Source organism: Canis lupus, chromosome 12 (assembly GCF_003254725.2).
Source record: "Canis lupus dingo isolate Sandy chromosome 12, ASM325472v2, whole genome shotgun sequence".
Lineage (NCBI taxonomy): Eukaryota > Metazoa > Chordata > Mammalia > Carnivora > Canidae > Canis > Canis lupus.
Genome location: NC_064254.1, coordinates 48,520,388 through 48,540,676, shown reverse-complemented (window position 1 = coordinate 48,540,676; position 20,289 = coordinate 48,520,388). Strand labels below are relative to the sequence as shown.

At 42.5% G+C, this 20,289-nt stretch overlaps 1 protein-coding gene and 1 long non-coding RNA gene across 2 annotated transcripts; one reads left to right on the top strand and one right to left on the bottom strand.

The window, feature by feature from the left end:
* Positions 1–5,470: 5,470 nt before the first annotated feature.
* On the bottom strand, positions 5,471–10,026 carry PNRC1 (proline rich nuclear receptor coactivator 1). The gene is made up of 2 exons (XM_025444849.3): positions 8,868–10,026; positions 5,471–6,548 (listed from the first exon to the last, which is right to left on the bottom strand). The coding sequence occupies exons 1-2, from the start codon at positions 9,405–9,407 to the stop codon at positions 6,105–6,107; spliced, it is 984 nt and encodes a 327-aa protein (XP_025300634.1). The 5' UTR covers positions 9,408–10,026; the 3' UTR covers positions 5,471–6,104.
* LOC125752259 (uncharacterized) lies at positions 9,039–16,900 on the top strand. Its single transcript, XR_007401299.1, has 3 exons — positions 9,039–9,178; positions 14,640–14,720; positions 16,670–16,900. It is a non-coding gene; the product is annotated as an uncharacterized LOC125752259 (long non-coding RNA).
* The last annotated feature ends 3,389 nt before the right edge of the window (positions 16,901–20,289 follow it).

The window sequence follows — 20,289 nt, the reverse complement described above, 5'->3', positions numbered from 1 at the left end:
ATGGAGCCTGCTTCTCCCTCTGCCTGTGTCTCTGCCTCTCTCTCTCTGTGTGTGACTATCATAAATAAATAAAAATAAAAAATAAAAATAAAAAAAGTTATTAAAGGTCAGTTTTACCTGGTTTGAAACCTTGGACTAACAAAGAGGAGGTGAACTTTTTTACTCCCTTCACCAAATGGGCTCCCCTGCTATCAATTCAGAACTTGAATTGGAACTCTCTCCTAACAGGCTTTTACAGGTAGGTAACCAATCACCATTTAACAGTTTGAGAGGAAATCCTTTCTTTTTTTTTTTAAGATTTATTTGAGAGCATGAACAGAAGGGACAGAGGGAGGAGAGCGAATCTCACGTAGGCTCTGCACTGAGTCGAGACGTGGGGCTCCAGGCAATCAAGAGCTCAGCCCAAATCAAGAGCCAACACTTAACCCATCTGTGCCAGGTAGGCGCCTCCTGAGGAAATACTAATTCAACTAATTTGCTGTCATAGGTGAAGTTCAGAGTCCCCAGGAGACAGGATGAGCTCAAGAGTACTGGTAAAGATGTTAAGCCTTGTGAGAGAAGAGAGGCTACAGGAAGACAAAATATTTCAGCTCCATTTTCAAGTTGTAAATAGTGCTTCTGTGCACTATTACCAAACTACTTCTAGCGCTGACCTATCTTCTACTTGCTGTGTATTTCCACGTAGATGTCCTACACACCCCTCCACATTCTACATGCAAATCCAAAAGGCATCTATAATTCAGATCCCGCTCCAGAGTTCCCTCATTGTTAATTTGTTTCCCTAATTGCCCAATTTAAAAACTCTTTCTTACCCTCCATGCAGTTGCTCAATTCATTCTACCTTCAAAACCTTTAAGTAAGTCCTTGCCTATAGAGGGAATCCTTAGGCTCATCTCATTAACTGACAAATCCTTTTTCCTCCAGTTTTTCCTTTCCAAGCTGTTTTCCATATTTTCACCTGTTTTCTTTTTGAAGCTGGGATCTCTTTCCTTTGCTCATGAACCTTGGATGGCTGCCATGCTTGCAGAATAAAGTTGCAACTCTTATTAGGACACTCGCCCCCAGGTTATTAACACAGTACACCTTTCAATATATTTTATGTTCTTTCTTTGTACTTGTCTTCAACTACTGGATACTCCACATCTATCTTACACGACTGTCTATGCACTTTTACCTCTGACAATTATTTTCCTTTTCTTTACATGTCAAAAATCTTAAGGCCCAACTCAGTACTACTTCTAAGGTGCTAGACAACCCCTACTCACACGAATGTCACTACTTTCTGGGGGAAACAGTGACTACTTTTTTCACCTCTTCAGGCATTTGTTGTAGGGAAGGGGAATGCAGCTTGTATTTTAGTTACACATGTAATTTCTTCCCCACTTGTGCTACTACTTTCAGCTCTGCCATTATCTTTGTATTTCCTGAGCATACCTCACACATAAACCCCACACATTAAATTATGGACATGCTGCTCAAAATGTCACAAAGGAGCTGAGAAATGTCAAACAAGGGGGGAGGGTTGTGGAGGAGTGGCTGAGACAGTTTTATTGAGTTTTATTTTCCAAAAGACAGGAACTCTTTTTTAGAACTTTTTGAATCTTATATAGAAATGTTATCCAACCTGTGCAAGAATGAACTATTTTCTGGAATCAGACTGGGAAAGAGGTCAGCTCTAAGGCAACCCATTAGTTTAATATTTACAACACATTACTAGAAAAAAAAAACTAAAAATTGGTGACTAAATATTGAGGGAATTTTCAAATTATGGTCTGAACTGCTAAAATGGGTTTCCCAACTATTTGAGAAGGTATCTGCATCTACATGCAGGAATGGAACTTCATACAAAATGAGCATAAAAAAGTTCCTTTGCCTCTTTAAACTTTCCCTTTCTTTCTAGAACTGGTGTCCCCACTCAAAATTTGTCTTTATACTTCTTGAAGGCTTTAGTCTCAAAAGCAGCCCTCGTTTTTGTAATTTCAAGCCATTAATACGGTTCTTCCCAACATTTCTAGAACCAGGGATAGGGCAGAGGTGGGTGGCTTTGAGCCAGGACAACCCAAACCCTCTCCCTGACATCTAAATACTTTTGAGGGATCCCTGGGTGGCGCAGTGGTTTGGCACCTGCCTTTGGCCCAGGGCGCGATCCTGGAGACCTGGGATCGAATCCCACATCGGGCTCCTGGTGCATGGAGCCTGCTTCTCCCTCTGCCTGTGTCTCTGCCTCTCTCTGTGACTATCATAAATAAATAAATACATACATACATACATACATACATACATACATACATACATACATACTTTTGAGAATAAGCTGGGGGCATGCAGAGTCTAGCCTACCACAGCTCCTCACAATCTTAATTTCACCATCCTGGGTGGGTTGCCACATGTCCCCCTGCCCCAGGTCCATTCTGGGGCCTAGTGCTGAAAGGCAGAAGCACTGCAATAGAGCCTAGGTTTTGTTCCTTCTCAATGCTGAAAGTTGACTTAGGGTTTTTATAAGAGGGCAGGTAAAGACAAAAGTAACGTGGGTTTTTTAGATAGTTTGAAGAGAAATACAAATGGTTTTCCCCAAGTGTGGCATGACTGGATCCCATTTAAGTCCCACATTTGTATGGCTTTATACTAAAATATACCAATTATTGTGAAGGGGTGATTACATAGCTCAGTTGACCCCTGAATAACATGGGGTTTAGGTGTACTAATTCCTGTGCTGTCAAAAATCCACATATAACTTGTTTCCCCAACTATTAATAGTCTGTTGACCAGAAGCCTGTAAGTCACCTAGCATATTTTCTATTAGATACTGTATTCTTACAATAAAGTGAGCTAGAGAAAACTCATGAAAATACAGTACTATACTATAAAAATCCACATCTAAGTGGACCAGCAGTTTTGAACCCATGTGATTCAAAGGTCAATGGTATGCCTAAAAACCTGAATGCTGGTCCTGAAAATGTAATTACTTGCCTAATACATTATATCTAGTCTTTTAACTAATTACATAAACCACCTTAAAATTTGTATTTTAACGAGTTTGAAAAGAGCTGTTCCTGTCAATCTTAGTGTGATTTGATGTTTTATTACTTTTCCTTGATCTGCCTACAGGTACACTAAAATACTTAGTACACCAAGCATTAATGCAAATAAAAGTTCTGTGGTGTTACTTAGTATTTCACTTTATCAGTGCTAGTTGAGGTATTTGTACATTTATCTAAAAGTAATTTCAGAGCAGCCCCGGTGGCGCAGCGGTTTAGCGCCGCCTGCAGCCCAGGGCGTGATCGTGGAGACCCTGGATCAAGTCCCATGTCAGGCTCTCTGTATGATGCCTGCTTCTCCCTCTGCCTGTGTCTCTGCCTCTCCCTCTGTCTCTATGAATAAATAAAATCTTAAATAAATATAATAAAATTCCAGTGAATACCCCACATACTGATGTTCCATAATCAAGTGCCATTGCATGTAATTCACTCACATATTAACTTTTCGCCCCTTTGCAATTAGGAGCCCCCTCTACCAGGAGTTAAAATTTACACCTGAAGCTGGTGACTGCAAAATTGCTTTATAAACCCACAGAACCAGTTAAATGAACATTGGAGGAAATGTTTCAAGACTTGTAGAAAAAAAATTAAAGTAGTTAAATAGATTGGCCAGCACTAAGTGTGAATAATGTTGAAACCTACCCTACAATTAATGGGATTGTAAGGTGGAACCCTTGGGAAGTAGAATTAGGACATAAGGGCAGAACCCTCATGAATGGGTTAATGTGCTTACAAAAGGGGATCAAGAAAGCCCCCTCAAGGGAGGCCTGGGTGGCTCAGGGGTTAAGCATTTGCCTTCGGCCCAGGTTTGTGTGATCCCAGAGTCCCAGGATGGAGTCCCACATTGGGCCCCCAGCATGGAGCCTGCTTCTCTGCCTGTCTCTCATGAATAAAATCTTTAAAAAAAAAAAAAGCTCCCGACCTTCCTGCTATGTGACTCGATGAGGACTCCCCATGTCTGAGCCATGAAATGGAGACACTACATCAGCAGGTGCGTTGATCCTGGGACTTCCTGACCAATGAAACAAATTTATAAGCTATCCAGTCTTTAGTACTGTTACAGTAGTCCAAAGAGATTAAGGCTGCTAAATCTTTTAACACCAAAACTATTCAGCTTTTCTAATTAACCTTTTCACTGTATCATCTATACTGTAATTTAGCCAATTTTGTTCACTCAAAAAAATCATAAAACCTCTTTATGAACATCTATTTCCTTTATAAAATTTAACTACTTTTTACTTAGAAAATCTTACAAGGGGATCCCTGGGTGGCTCAGCGGTTTGGCGCCTGCCTTTGGCCCAGGGCGCAATCCTGGAGTCCCGGGATCGAGTCCCATCTCGGGCTCCTGGGATGGGGCCTGCTTCTCCCTCCTCCTGGGTCTCTGCCTATCATAGATAAATAAATCTTGAAAAAAAAAAAAATCTTACAAAATTTTGCAAGGTTGAAAGCTTACTGTATTTTGTTAAAGCTTCTCTAATTTTTAAAGCTAGCTATATGTAACTTTATTGTAATATTATTAAAAGTATAGCTTTCTCTACAAAGAAATGAAACTTTTTATAGCCAGGGCCAAGAATAGTTGGCTGGGTTATGAATGAGCTGTGTAAACAAGACTACAGCCAGTTCTGTTAACTAGCTTAGATTTTGTATCTATTCTAGTTTTCATACCCTCCTAGCTTCAATAACAGCTCATCAATAACGATTCTAACATTGTGCCCACAAAATCACCTTTGTACAGCCTGAAAGTCTCCCCTCCTATGAACCAAATGTGCAAGACAGGAGTCTCTTCTATATCTTTTCTTGCAAGAACAGTAGCACCTTTCTCATATTCCACCTTAAGAAAATCATATATACCCTGTTAACACCCTTTTCATGTCTAAGTAATGCCTGATTACTAAAAAATCTTTTCCTTTTGTTTCAAGATCAACTTTAGCTTTGTACAACTAAAAACTATAGAGGGTAAATTAGGATTTTAGAATTTTAGAACAAAGTTTGAATTTTAAAGTAACAATACATAAGCTACTGTATCTTTTAGCCAACATCAGGAGGTTCCAAATCTTCCATCTACTATTTTAATGTAAATTATGCTTGCTTTGGTTCAAGAACCACCATTCAAAATAAATATAAATTTAGTAAACCAAACCAAGTGTTTTCTTTCACTGAACTTGTAGGGTAAGTCAAATAGTATTTATGAAAGTTTATATAAAAATACATGGTTATAAACTAAATCAGCTGTACTTTTGACCACAACCATTTCCATTGTAAAATGGGGAATTCCTCCCCTTAGAGGTAATAGCATTAAATTATTGGACCCTTTAAATTTCAGAGAAAGACAATTAGTATAATACTAAGACATTAAGCCAGTAAAATGTTAAAAGTTAAAATCCATCTCCTAGACACACAAACAAGTCACACACAAAGAGCCAAGACTAGTATAAAAGGGGGGGCCAAATTATATTATTATTTAAAAATTTGAGTACAACCAATTTTGTTGGCATTAAAATTAGAAGTATCTTAAATTTGAATGGATAAACCAAAAAACCAGAAATTAAGTTTGGTAAAAATGGGAATAGTTTTCCAGTAATTACAGATTAGAACGCAGAAATCAATTTAGAGAAACATAGACAAACCCCATGTTTACAATGATTGTGCCACAGATTTAAACTTCAGTAGTGCATTAGTAAACTGTTCACATTTAGATCTTCACCTTGAGATAACTGTTTCTTTAAAAAAAATCTCAGTACCTTGTGCAAATAAATCGGTCTTCCATGTGCCTTAGCACACTTAAAATTTCTCCATTGTATATATACAAAACACCTACCGTTTGGCAGGGCAAAATACATACTTTCATAACAAAACTATAATGTACCTCTCAAGTATGAACAATATACACATAATACATGGTATACAGTATTTACAAAATATAAAATATAATACAAGTTGTTGGTTGTAATTTTTTCAACTCATCTTTTGCACTTGTAAGTTACAAGGCAAATTTTCATTTCTGTACCAATTTTCTTTTCAAGAGTCCAGAGATTTTGAAAACCGACAGACATTGCAATCTGAGATCTAAGTTTGAACTTTTAGGAGAGTTTTTAAGTGTACTGCCATCAACTCCCTATTTTGGTTGGAATTTTCAATAGTGCTTCCCATCCAGTGACTAGGAGGCTTTGGAAGAACACTAGGAGAAGGTGGATCGCTAAACTTTGCCCCAGCATAATTTTCCTTTTGGTTCACTTCAGTTAGAAATGCTGATTTCTTCAAATGCATATTTTTAATATTCTCAGTGTTTTTAAAAGGCTTTTTTTCCTGCTTCTGAATTAAAGCGGATGAAACAGAATCCTGCCAAAAGTTATTTTCATTTCTTTTTGCAGAGGTGATCTTGGTTAGTGGTAAGTTATATTTGCTTTTCTGTCTGTTTATCTTTGGTTGTTCACACAAGTGTATACCATGAACAAGCTGGCCGTGGGGAATGGCAATTTTCTCCGATTTTCCCATCTTTGATTTTAAAACCTACAAAGACAAGGAACATAAAAGTGAATACAGTCTCATGATAAAAATTAGTCACAAACTTCACACCATATACCTAATGTTTTCTTCTTCTGGACTTCAGTTTACTGCCTTGCTTCAACGTGGGCTCACTGCACTTACCAAATAAGCACACATCTAAGTTTACTACCACCACCAATAAGTAATGTAGGGAGAAGTGTCACAGGGAAAGAAACCCAAAGTAACCCAAGTTCATCTTTCTATAACTGTAAGGAAGAGTAACAAGCTACTTTCCAAACAGTAAGATGTGGCCAAGAGGATGTTCACATACTTTCATTCTGATTGACTGGGTCTGGTTAAAAATAAAACCTATGTTCATAGATTACTATATATCTTTTAGTCAAGTCCTTTTAAAATTATCCAGGAAAGAAAATTTAAAAAACAAAATTATTCTAGAATAAAAATTTGGTTAGCAGGAACTAGATTTTAAGTGTTTTGATAATGGTTATTAAGTACACAGAAAAATTATCTCCCGGCTTCTGAAAACAAAATTTCATAAATTTAAGTACTAATCATTTTTTATCATCTTTTCCAGCTACACATATAGCAGCAACTTTAAAACTGAAACTTTCCGGGACACCTGGGTGGCTCGCGGTTGGGCCTTTGACCCAGGGCGTGATCCTGGAATCCCAGGATGGAGTCCCACATGGGGCTCCCCGTGTGGAGCCTGCTTCCCCCTCTGCCTAGGTCTCTGCCTCTTGTGTCTCTCATGAATAAATAAAATCTTTTTTAAAAAGTTGTTTCCACCTGTCCCTACCTCTTGTTTTAACAATTGCCTTTAAGAACTTTGCCGCTCAGGACGCCCGAGTGGCTCAGCGGTTTAGCGCCGCCTTCAGCCCAGGGCGTGATCCTGGAGACCCGGGGTCGAGTCCCACGTGGGGCTCCCTGCATGGAGCCTGCTTCTCCCTCTGCCTGGGTCTCTGCCGGTCTCTGTGTGTCTCATGAATAAATAAAACCTTAAAAAAACAACCTTGCCGCACCAATTCTAACTGCTTTCCCTAACTAGTGATCCTTACAGGAAGCCATGACCGGATGGAGGAGTAGAGTGCTTCATTCGCTCACCGCCCTTCTCACACTTGTACTGTGGAAGGGAAGCTGGACAAGAATACAAATGCCCGGGCGCCCACCCTAACATTCCAGGTCAGTAAGTGCCGGAAAAAAGATTACTTTTAACCAGGAACCAAGAAGTCTCCAAAAGGAGACGGCATATCAGATACGGTTTCAGAGCCCTGGAATCTTAAAACTGTACTATTATTTCGGTAATCACGGCGATCAAATCTAGCGAGAAGCTGCCAATCTCTATACTCGTCCAACGACGAGTGGCTGCCACTTACTTTCATCTCTTGAGGCCGTTAAGTCTTTGAAATTGGCAGGTTTTACTTTGCTACCCAGATCAATTTCAAAAGCTCGTTAGCGACTTAATCTCGCCGGAGTGCTCGTCTCACCCTAACCTAACGGCGCGGCAATGGAGAGGCTTCAACGTCAACCGCAACTTACAACTTTAGAGAAAAGTTTCATCGTTCTGGACTCAAGAAAACTACCTCCCATCAGTAAAACCCAGGACAGTAGACTGAAAAGGTCAGCAACTCCGTATTCATCTGCCAGGCGAGCACGCAAAAGCTCTCGTCCCAGAGAGGCAGGAACTGCAGGTGCAGCCGTCCCTGCCAACTTCTTAAGAGTTAAAAAAAAAAAAATTAAAAAAAAAAAGGTACAGCTGAGAAGGGTGGCGGCGGGGGCAGAGCCGCACCCGGGCACCGCTGCTCGGCGGAAGGCCAACCCGACTGCAGCCGCTCGCGGCCCGCTCCAGACCCACAACACGGCCGAGGCCGTGCACGCGCGCCGCCGTCGGGGAGCCCAGAGCGGTCGCCCGCCCCTTCCCCGGCCTCGCCTCCTTCATGAGCGCCGGAGCGCGGCGCACGTAGCGCGCTGACGTCAGCCTCCCGCGGGCCCCCTCCCCCCCGCCGCGCGCCCGAGCGCCGAAACCCCCTGGAACGCCGCCAGCCTTCTAAATCGGGGCTGTTGCTGGGGCGCAGCCGCGGCTCCCATTGGCTGAGTCCCGGGAGCCAATCAGCGGCGCCAGCGCATGCCTCCCCCTCCCCCGCTCCCCGGGCTGGAACCGAGCGGGCGTCACGGAAACTTCCCTCCCGAGTAAACAGCCGCCCCTCACCCCGGCCCCCCCTTGCCGACCCCTCCGTGCGGGGCCCCGAATCCCAGAGCCCGGCGGGGGCTGCCTAAGGGCCAGAACTCCCCCAGCAGCCCCCATGACCCCTTCGCGGCCCTTACCTCTCTTCTGAACGAGGGCTGGCCGGGCGCCGGGGGCGGCAGCGGGCCAGGGAACGGGCTCGCTTCCTCAGTTTGGGCTGCGGCCGCAGGACCCGGGGCCAAACTGGAGGCCCGGTCCGGGACTTCCTGCGCTCCGCTCGGGCCCGTCGCGGGGCCCCGCCCGCCCTCGAGGCTCGGCCGGTGCTGCTGGTACTGATGGAAGCGGCTGGGCAGCTGCCCCGCCGGGCTGGCCCGCACCCTCTTCTTGCGCCGCTTCTTTGGCGCTGCCCGAGAGGCGCCTCCCGCCGGAGCCAGACCGCAGTTGGACAGAGGTGCTGGGGCGCGAGGCTGCGGGGTCAGGCAGGGACCGTCTCCCCCAAGGAAGTGAGGGAGGAAGAGGGTGGGGGGCAGTGCCCGGGGGTCCGGGATTCGGGGTAAAGGCGGCGGGGCCGTGGTCACCATCGGGAGAGCTCCGAAGTAACCGCGGGCGGAAAAGCCCAGGGGCGCAAGGCGGCCGCCCAGGACAAGGGGCTCCCGCTGCGGGACGGAGACGACGGTCATAGCTCTAGGAGGAAAGTGGCTCAGCGAGAAGAAAAGGAGGAAGAGAAGCCAGCGATTGCAGGGCGGCGGCGGCGGCTGCTGCTAAGAGAGCCCGAGGGGAGCGCGGACCATGGTTCGGGCGGTGGCGGCGCAGCAACAAATAGCCTCAGCCTCAGCGCCGAGTGTTGTTATCCGAAGCCCCGCCCTTCGCCCGCCCACCTCCTCCCGAGAGCCCAATCAGGATGCGGCGGCGCAGGCCACGCCCCCTCCGGCGCTCCCTCCCCCGCCTCCAAGAGACACACACAAACAACCAGCTTGCTGCAGCCCCGCACAAAGAGCGTGCACTGCGCAGGCGCTGCCAACGGGCTCTTTCGGGAAGAGTCGGTCCCGCGAACAATGAAGTTCCGTTTCAGCCCGACCTCCCCCACCCTGCTCCCTTCTCGCCTCCGCACCTTGCCCTGAAGGCAGGGGTCCTAGTGCTAGATCGAGGCCGGATTTGGAAAAGGGGATGGGGGCGGGAGAAAGAAACCTGGAAACCTCAAGGCCACGGATGCCTCCTCAGCCACTGACCTTGGTTGGGGGGGGTGGGGAGTCTCTCTTATTTCAAGCCCAGCAGAATAATAACATTAGGATTTTTTAAAAAGGTTTCAAAGTACGTTATAGGGGTTTCATTCTTAGCAATTGCAAGGAGATCAGTCCACATTTAAGTTCTGTTTGGCAAAGTGTGGCTTGCGTTGTTGTCTTCATTTACTCGGGTCACCAAGCGCTGTTCCTTAAACGCGGTAAAAAGAGTGAGAATTAAGGGGAGTGACTGATTGAAAGGGGCCCCTTAGCAAATACAGCGTTCCCCGTAAATCCGTGATTGAGCAGTGGGAATGTTACTGTCTTTATACTTGAAGGACTCTGAGACTTTGGGATCACGAAACGGTGCCTGGCACTGAGGAAGCAAAGGGGGAGGTTTGCGTCTCAAAGGGAGAAAGTGAAACAGCTCTGCAACCTGCAGTGTATCTTGCTAGCTGGGGTGTTCTGGAAATCCCACGCTCATCGTCTCTCCGCACTGCGCTCACACACACAAGCCATGGCTCTTTTATCAAGTACTTTTGTGGCAGAAACTGTGCTTTGCATAAATTATGTCATTTGAACTCGACCCTAAGGAATAGGTACTCTATTTTGTCCCCACTTTATCAGAGAGGAAACCGGCTTCGAAAAGCAAAAAGTACTTGTCAGGCTATCATACAGCAAGTTAATAGAATTTGAACTCCAGTCCAGGGATGGCAAGGACCCAAGTTTTAACATCATCCAAACTACCTGCCACTTTAGTTTGGAGACCACCACAATAATCTTACCCTTCTCTGTATCCTTAGCTGTATCGTAGCCTCTAGCCAATATTTTTCCGCTTTGTAGTGCTCGATAAATGTTTTATGATTGGTAACAAAGTTGGACAGACGGGATACCCAGAATAATGCTTCCAAAACTTTATGCAGATGGAAGTTGAGGAAGATCTGTATAAACTTGTCATATGACATTCCATCATTGCCGACTTTTATCATTTTTGCTGGATTTTACTCAGTTTTGTGTATCCAGTGGGATACCTATATACTTCCAGGGCTTTAAAAGATTTTAGAGGGCCTTTAATTCAAATCCTCTAGTCTGCAAATTGAAGTGGGTTAAAGATCAGGTGAAGAGAATGGCCTGGCAACAGTTGGTGGAAAAGATTATGGAGACTCTGGAATAATGTAGCTCTTTTGTTTTTGTAAGAGTTTAAAAAAAACTTTTTTAAAGAATTGTTTTTTAAGGGTTTATACTTTTTCAGAGCACTTCAGCTAATTCATTTTATTCTAATCCTAATCCTTTAGAGATGAGTTCTATTTTCCCTATCATACAAATAAAGCCTCTAAAGATAAGATAATTTATCTAGGAACACCTGCAGCTGAGGTGCAGCTGAGCTGGGTAGCTCTGCAGCTGAGCATCTGCCTTTGGTTTAGGGCGTGATCCCAGGGTCCGGAATTGAGTCCCACATTGGGCTCCTTGCAGGGAGTCTGCTTCTCCCTCTGCCTGTGTCTCTGCCCCTCTCTCTGTCTCTCATGAATAAATAAATAAAATCTTTTAAAAAAGTTATCTAAAGGTCACAGAATGGGTCAAGGACTAAAGTCCCTTGAACTCCCAATGCTTACTTCTCTTTTCATCATATCCCACACTAGGGTTTGGCTTTATCTGGGATTAATATCACACTGTCCTGGAGAATAATCTACTCTCTACTGGTAGTTCAGAGGGGCCCTTGATGGAAGAGATCTATTATTATCTGTGTGTATCTCTTGGGTGAATGTTAGAGTTATTAGATATGTATGTAGTTTATAGGCCTGAAGGGTAGGCATCATGTAAGACCCTGGATCCTGTATGTTGAGAAAGGTAGCCTTGGAGCTGTGATCACCTGGGTGATGGGCACTAAGATGGTGCCCACCATGAAGAGACAGGGAGTAGGAATGGATCACCAGAAGAGAATAATCCAGGTTTTATAAACCAGATAATTGGATTTCATGTTATTTTTCAGGTATAGTCCCTATAGATCCTAGTCTTTAGGAAAGCCTAATTTTGATAGGCAAACCTGGTTTCATCTGTGCTATACGATATAAAGGAAAAGGTCAGATGCTCTTGTCTGGGCCCAGAGGGCTAATCATGGAGGTACCAAGACATTCCAAGTATAAAGAAAGTTTTGGGAGGACTCTCAGGTTTTTTTTTTGTTTTTTGTTTTGTTTTGTTTTGTTTTTTAAGATTTTATTCATTTATTCATGAGACAGAGGGAGAGAGAGAGGCAGAGACACAGGCAGAGGGAGAAGCAGGCTCCACACAGGGAGCCCGAGGTGGAACTCGATCCCGGAACTCAATCCTGATCCTGGACCCCAGGACCACACCCTGGGCCTAAGGCAGGTGCCAAACCACTGAGCCACACAGGGATCCCCTGACTCTCAGGGTTCTTAAAGGACTTTTGTCCCAGTGCATATCTTGATTTTATTTCTAAGTCAACAGTTTCTTTAGAGGAAGCTTTTTTTTTTTTTTTTTTTTTTTTAAGATTTTATTTATTTATTCCTAAGACACACAGAGAGAGAGAGGCAGAGAGAGAAGCAGGCTCCATGCAGGGAGCCCAACGAGGGACTCCATCCCGGGTCTCCAGGATCAGGCCCTGGGCTGAAGGCAGCGCTAAACCGCTGAGCCACCTGGGCTGCCCCCCCCCACACCTTTTTTTTTAATAAACACTTGAAAAGTAAACCAGATATTAAAGAACAAAGAGGTAAAAACCGTGTATGAAATAAGCAGTTGACCTACAATAACCCTTTAGAGCTCTCTGAATTCCTCTGCTCTCCTACTGCTTTTGTCTTACATTTTACTTCTGTCCTCTCCCTTTCTCTGCCTTTAATATCATCCTTCTGTCCTCCTTTTCTTAATATTTTTCTCCCCCCCTCATTGTGACTTTATTTCCATTTCCTCTACCTATTACTACTTAGATCTTAAATGTCCACACTCTAAGGGACACGTGTGAAAAGAGGAACACTCCAATTTATACTTACCTTGATGCCCAAATTTTTAATCTTTCATGTCTATGAAATAAAATTCCTGTAAACACTGAACACAACTAGGAAATCAAAATGTTTAAACTTAACAACTGCAACTTTCCCAGACATTTAAGCATCGATCACAAACCTTATTTTATCAACATAGTCTGACAATATTAATTGAAATTATTAGGTTTATGTTTAGAAGCAAACAATATGCACAAAATTTCACAATAATGACAAAATTGGTATTTAAATTGCTACTAACATACCATTACCACAGGTTGAAGTTAATGTCTCTGTGATTCTTATCCTTATACCTTTCTGGGGTGGCAGTAATTTTACCACATTTATTTCTTAAAACTTCCTAAAAGGAACAGCAGACCTATGCAGGCTGTGCTTTGCACGAGGGCGCCTGGCCAAAGTGGGGAGGGAGGCCTGAACTACAGTTCTCACTCTGCTTTTAAAAGCTATCTTTCCAGGGGCTACCTGGAGGAAGAGATGTCTTTTTCTTATTGGTACACGGTGTCAAAGGAGCAGTGGCAGCCCTGGGGTACAGTAATATTATAGAGACTTGATTCTATTTTGTCCTAGATATAAAACCAAAAGAAAAAGCATGTTATTTAGACCAGCTGGGGTTTCAACCAATTTAAATCTTAGTTGGGTCATAGGCTTGGTTGTGCCTCCTGGCTGGCTCTCCTTTCATACGCTGATAAAACCTTTTAAATCCTTGCCATTCACAGAATGCAACTTAATGCCTTTCCTGAAATGATATAGTTTTTAGGTTTCATTTGGCCACCTTACAGAATCCAGTTTCTTATCATTACATATTCAGCTAGGTTGTTCATTTTTTGCAATCAGATTTGGTCTCATTCATTTGTTACAATTAATAGGATCATTGAAAGTTTTCACCTTTCATGAGATAGGGAGGGGAAATTAGCTATCTTCAGGACATTTAGCATATTCTCATTGTGAAACACATTATGGAATTATTTTTCTACTTGATCATTTTGCCCCACTCCTGATTAAATGTTGGATCTCCTTTCTACCCAATTGTTATGTGTGACAAATGATGTGGAGCAGTTCTTTCTGTTCTTGGTATAGTTAATATTTTCTTCCAGGACTGCTTGGCTGATTTCCAATTTCTTCTACTCATCCTTCCCTACTGTTGCAATTAGAGAAAAGGCATGCCTATACTTTGTAAACTAATATATGTTTTAGATTTAAAAAAAAAACCTCATACATATAACTCTATATTTATTCAACTTAAAAAAAAATAACATATCTAGGGGCGCCTGGGTGGCTCAGTCAGTTAAGTGTCTGCCCTCAACTCAGGTCGTGATCCCAGGGTCCTGGGATGGACCTTGCATCAAGATCCCCACTCCATGGGCAGTCTTCTTCTTCCTCTCCACTGCTTGTGCTCTCTCTTGCATGCCTTTCCCTCTCTCTCAAATAAATAAACAAAATTTTTAAAAATATGAATATATCTGTATAATCACAGACACTATCTTCTTTTTTTAAAAGATTTTTTTTTTAAGATTTTATTTATTCACGAGAGACACAGAGGCAGAGGAAGAAGCAGGCTCAATGCAGGAGCCCGATGTGGGAATCGATCCCAGGACCACGGGATCATGCCCTGAGCCAAAGACATGATGCTCAACCGCTGAGCCACCCAGGCATCCCAGGTTTTTTTTTTTTTCAGGCTATCTCTACACCCAACATGGGACTCAAATTCACAACTCTGAGATCAAGAGCTGCACCTTCCACCAACTGAGCCAACCAGGTACCCCACACTCTTTTTTCTTTTTTCTTAAAGACTATTTATTTATTTATTATTTAGATTTTATTTATTTATTCATGAGGGACACAGAGAGAGAGAGATACAGGCAAGAGGGAGAAGTAGGCTCCATGCAGGGAGCGATTCGGGACTTGATCTTGGGACTCCAGAATCACGCCCTAGGCTGAAGGCAGATGCTCAACCGCTGAGCCACCCAGGCAGGCGTCCCCCACACTATCTTTTTTTTTTTTTTTAATTTTTATTTATTTATGATAGTCACAGAGAGAGAGAGAGAGAGAGAGAGGCAGAGACATAGGCAGAGGGAGAAGCAGGCTCCATGCACCGGGAGCCTGACGTGGGATTGGATCCCGGGTCTCCAGGATCGCGCCCTGGGCCAAAGGCAGGCGCTAAACCGCTGCGCCACCCAGGGATCCCCACCCTATCTTTTATAGCTAAATTACCTGGCATTAAATTGTAAACTTTTTTCCTTTGGAGAATCATTATGGACTTTCATAGATTAACAAAGTTGCAATCATCTATAATCATTTTCCCTTTTTTGATTAAATCTTTAGATCTTGGCCAATAAAAATCCTTTTAAGATGGTTCTATGGTTTCTTCAGCCCTTCTCCCAAACATTTTTGAAAACATTCTTGCTTTAAATACACAAGATCTCCATCTTTCTCTAACCAAAACACAAAATGAGCTATTTTACAAACAACCTTAGTTCCTTTAAGTGAAGAAAATAGTAGTGGAAAAGTCTGGGCATCAAAGATGAATATGAGATTGTTTTGCAGGAGTGCAGATTGGGATTAGAATAACATCACTGCTAGGCCATTTTTTTGGACAAAATTGGAAGGCATTTCAAAGTCATGAGTCTATATTGATTTTTTAAAAATTCTAATTCTATCACTATGAAATCTTTTAAAACATTTATCCCATCACTAAATAAATGTAGTCTTCCCAACTTAACATTTATTTATTTATCTGTTAGATTTTATTTATTTATTCATGAGAGACACAGAGAGAGAGAGAGGCAGAGACATATAGGCAGAGGGAGAAGCAGGCTCCATGCAGGGATCCCGATGTGGGACTCAATCCCAGGACTCCAGGATCACGCCCTGATCAAAGACAGAGGCTTAACCACTGAGTCATCCAACCGTCTCATAATCTTGAAATTTTAACCCCCTCACTGGGACTGCAATTGTGCCCTTGTGTATAATCCTTATATGTCTTCTCAGTTATTAAGTGTATAATCACTTCATTAACCTTGATCTCTTTAGTCCCTCTTTGTCTCTTACGCCTTTCTCCCTTTTTTTATCTTTTAATTTTTTCCTATTATTCTCATTATCACTCTGACTTTATCTCCCCTTCCTTAAATATTGAAACCATGGAACTGGAGTATAATTCCTGCTCTAGAGTGTTTTGTAACTCTGCAGAGTTACTATCTTTTTCATGATTTAAGCTCCTTGTAAAACTTGGAACATCCAGATCCATCCCTACTTGCAATTACTCTTGATCAAGTCATCAAAAACTTAATGCCAGGGACACCTGGGTGGCTCAGCGGTGAGTGCCTTCAGCTCAGGCCATGATCCCGGTTTGAGGATCGAGTCCCACATCAGGCTCCCTGTGAGGAGCCTGCTTCTCCCTCTGCCTATGTCTCTACCTCTCTGTGTGTGTGTGATTCTCATGAATAAATAAATAAAATCTTAAAAAAAATACCTTAATGCCAGTTTTGTGTGTGTGACATAATGTACTCTTACAATATTGGCACATTTTTATTGACTTATTGATGTATTTTTAGTTAGGTAGTGTTCTTATAAGTATTCCAGAATGACTTTCTACATCAAAACAAATGGAGAAGGCAGAGAGGACCACAGAAGAGAAGAAGTTAGAACAAGCATTTTCTAACTTACCAAGGTTTGACTAAAATTACCACCCTCTGCCTTGTTTTAAAGAACATTGCAGGGATCTCTGGGTGGCGCAGCGGTTTGGCACCTGCCTTTGGCCCAGGGCGCGATCCTGGAGACCCGGGATCGAATCCCACATCAGGCTCCCGGTGCATGGAGCCTGCTTCTCCCCCTGCCTGTGTCTCTGCCCCTCTCTCTCTCTGTGTGTGACTGTCATAAATAAATTTAAAAAATATTTAAAAAAAATAAAGAACATTGCATACATTGTTAGGTTTTTATCATTGCAAAAATTTACTCAGGTTCCTAATGTAATGGTGTATTTGTTTTAAGGGTATGCCCACATAGACATAAGGAAGACAAGATACATACCAGGCCTCAGAGGAGCAATGAAAACCTTCATGCTCAGAACTCAAGAGAGACACAGGAATGACAGTATAGTGCCTACCAGACTTGGAATGAAGTTTGGAAACTCAAAATTTATTAAGATTGCCGTGCACCTTAATTACTAGGAGGTTATTTTGTCACCCCCTAGCAGATGTTCGTTGATCCTTACTCTAAATGTTCTGGCATTCCCGTGATTCAACTACTCTTTCTGTTTGTGTTTCTTATATATTTCCACGTCCACTAGCACTACCAATTAACTCACTGTTTATCTAAGGCTCAAATTCCAGAGAAAGAGGAACTGATTAGTATAGTTTGGATTGGTCTAGATTGTATGATTCATTATCATCATCTTGGTTCAACAGAACTTTCTTACTTGACCTCCTCTTGGTGGCTCTTGGCGAGGATGACGAACCAGGATGATGAGGCATCTGTGAATAAGGAACCACTTAGGGCCACTTCAGGGACTGTGGACATGACAAACATTGAGAAGTCTGGCCAGCCCAGTACATTTCATAACCTACCTTTCAGGTCCAAAATATCTCTCTTCCTATGTGATGTATATATAGAATGGAGTATTACTCAGTCACAGAAAGGATGAGTACCTACCATTTTACATCAACATGGATGGGGGATCCCTGGGTGGCGCAGCAGTTTAGCGCCTGCTTTTGGCCCAGGGCGCGATCCTGGAGACCTGGGATCGAATCCCACGTCGGGCTCCCGGTGCCTGGAGCCTGCTTCTCCCTCTGCCTGTGTCTCCGCCTCTCTCTCTCTCTCTCTCTCTCTCTCTCTGTGACTATCATAAATAATAAATAAATTTTTTTTAAAAAGGATACATCAACATGGATGGAACTGGAGGATAAAATGCTAAGTGAAATAAGTCAGTTGAAGAAAGCCAATTATCATATGGACTGAGGGTTGCTGAAGTAGAAGTGGATGGGGATAGGGTAACTGGGTGATGGGCATGAAGGAGGGCAGGTGATGTGATGAGCACTGCATATTTTACTATATGTTGGCAAATTGAAATTAATTTTAAAGAATTAAATTTTTTTAAAAAACTAAATATCTCTCTTTTCTGGTACCTACAATTCCCAGGAATCCAAAGGAAGTGAGATAACCTATGGAAATGAGGGATCTCTGACCATTCTTGGGAAGCTGGATTTCTAGTGACACTGTCCCATCATCCCTGGTGAAGCAACAATTAGCTGAAGCTGAGTGGAGGCTGTCCTTTCAAATAAGACCTGTGCTCAGCCAGCTCATTTCATTCCTTTACTTACCTGACTCTCTAGGCAAATAAGCAGAAAACTCCTCTAAAAATAGGTTGGATAAATAAATAAAATATTTTTTAAAAAATAAAAATAGGTTGAAGGCAGTGAGACAAATGGCCAGAACAGCTCTGAGGCACCTGAGGACTCAGGCTAACAGGGTCCAAGAACATGGAAAGGTGAACATGGAGGTAAAGGCCTGAGATTTGGTGGCTGACAAGATGAGTCCAGCAGAGACCAGGCTGGCCTTGGGGTGTGAGAGGGTAAGAAAAGGTATAGAGAAAGCAGAATAAAATAGATGGCTCCTGAACTTTCAAATCTGATTGATTTGGAGAGAAATGATAGCCTTGACAGGAACATGAAAATCTGGAGGGAGCAATCTGGGGAGAAAATAAAACTGCTGTGATTTAATTAGGTGTGCTTTTTTTTTAAAAATTTTTATTTATTTATGACAGTCACAGAGAGAGAGAGAGAGAGAGGCAGAGACATAGGCAGAGGGAGAAGCAGGCTCCATGCACCGGGAGCCCAACGTGGGATTTGATCCCGGGTCTCCAGGTTCGCACCCTGGGCCAAAGGCAGGCACTAAACCGCTGCGCCACCCAGGGATCCTGAATTAGGTGTTCTTTTTTCTTTTTTTAAGTAAGATTTTATTTTTGATGGTCTTCACTTTTTTTTTTTTTTAAAGATTTTATTTATTCATTCATGAAGGACAGAGAGAGAAAGAGGCAGAGACACAGGCAGAGGGAGAAGCAGGCTCCATGCAGGGAGCCCAGTTGAGACTCAATCCTGGGTCTCCAGGTTCATGTCCTAGGCCAAAGGCAGACGCTCAACCGCTGAGCCACCCAGGCATCCCTGGTCTTCACTTTAAAGTCAAGTGAGGGCAGCCCCGGTGGCACAGCGGTTTAGCTCCGCCTGCAGCCCGGGGTGTGATCCTGGAGACCCGGGATCGAGTCCCATGTCGGGCTCCCTGCATGGAGCCTGCTTCTTCTGCCTGTGTCTCTGCCTCGCTTGCTCTGTGTCTCTCATGAATAAATAAAATCTTAAAAAAAAAAAATAAAATAAAATAAAATAAAAAATAAAGTCAAGTGAATTAAAATTTTGGTTTCTCTCAAAAATGAAAGAACTCTAAAATAGTTAAGTTGTTTTTTATTTACCTATGAAGCCCTAATAGAAAAAGTATCCTTACTCTTGTTCAGTGCAAAAACATGAAAGTCTGTTTGTCTAATTGGTCTGGTTATCTTTGATTATTTCATTTGACATTTCCAGAAGATAGAAAACTCCTCCCAAAAAATTTAAGATAAATTGAAAATGGGTTAAAACATATCTACCAAATCTTTATTCTTCAGGTCCCACAGTAATCAATTCAATCCTATCCTTTTAAATAACTAAGAGTCCATGAGGAAAAGAGCATATTTCATTTTTACAAAATATTCCAGTACTCCAATTTTTATAGACTTTGAACTTAAGGTGATATGATACAGTAGAATTTCAGACACTAGGGCTCTATAAAAGGCTACAAAATGAGTATTTGTCTTAGAGAAATGCTTGTTATTTTCAAGCCAAAGTGAGATTGTATAGTTTTTTCCTGTAGTTTGTAACCTCGGAACATAAAAAGAAAAATGAGATTTGGCCAATGAGTTTCTGTTAACTCTTCATAAGAAAGAACATTTCATGTCCTTATAACATCCAGAAACAAGGTTTGTACAAAATGATCAGATCAACATTGCTTGAATTATCTTTACCATGTCTTTATTTTATCCTTGAAAATTTAAGGTTTGTACAAGAAAAGAAAACTAACATTCCCTGGGTTATATCATTTTAAAAATTCCTGAACATACAAAGACCAAAAGAATGTTTGGATTGCAGAGCTGAAGAACAAGCAGAACTAACTTCACAGAGGAGCTCAGAATGAAGTGGGGATGTTGATGTTTTGCCAAGTTTTCTCCGAGATATTGATTATGACTCACAGCCAGATATGACTCATTGCTATAAATGCCGTATCTAAAATGATGTCACCAGCTT

Bases quoted from the DNA above. Each gene is read 5' to 3' on its own strand.
- PNRC1 (XM_025444849.3), bottom strand. From the start codon at position 9,407: ATGACCGTCGTCTCCGTCCCGCAGCGGGAGCCCCTTGTCCTGGGCGGC. The intron at 6,549-8,867 runs GTAAGGGCCGCG...TTGTCTTTGTAG, and splicing joins AGCCCTCGTTCAGAAGAGAG to GTTTTAAAATCAAAGATGGG.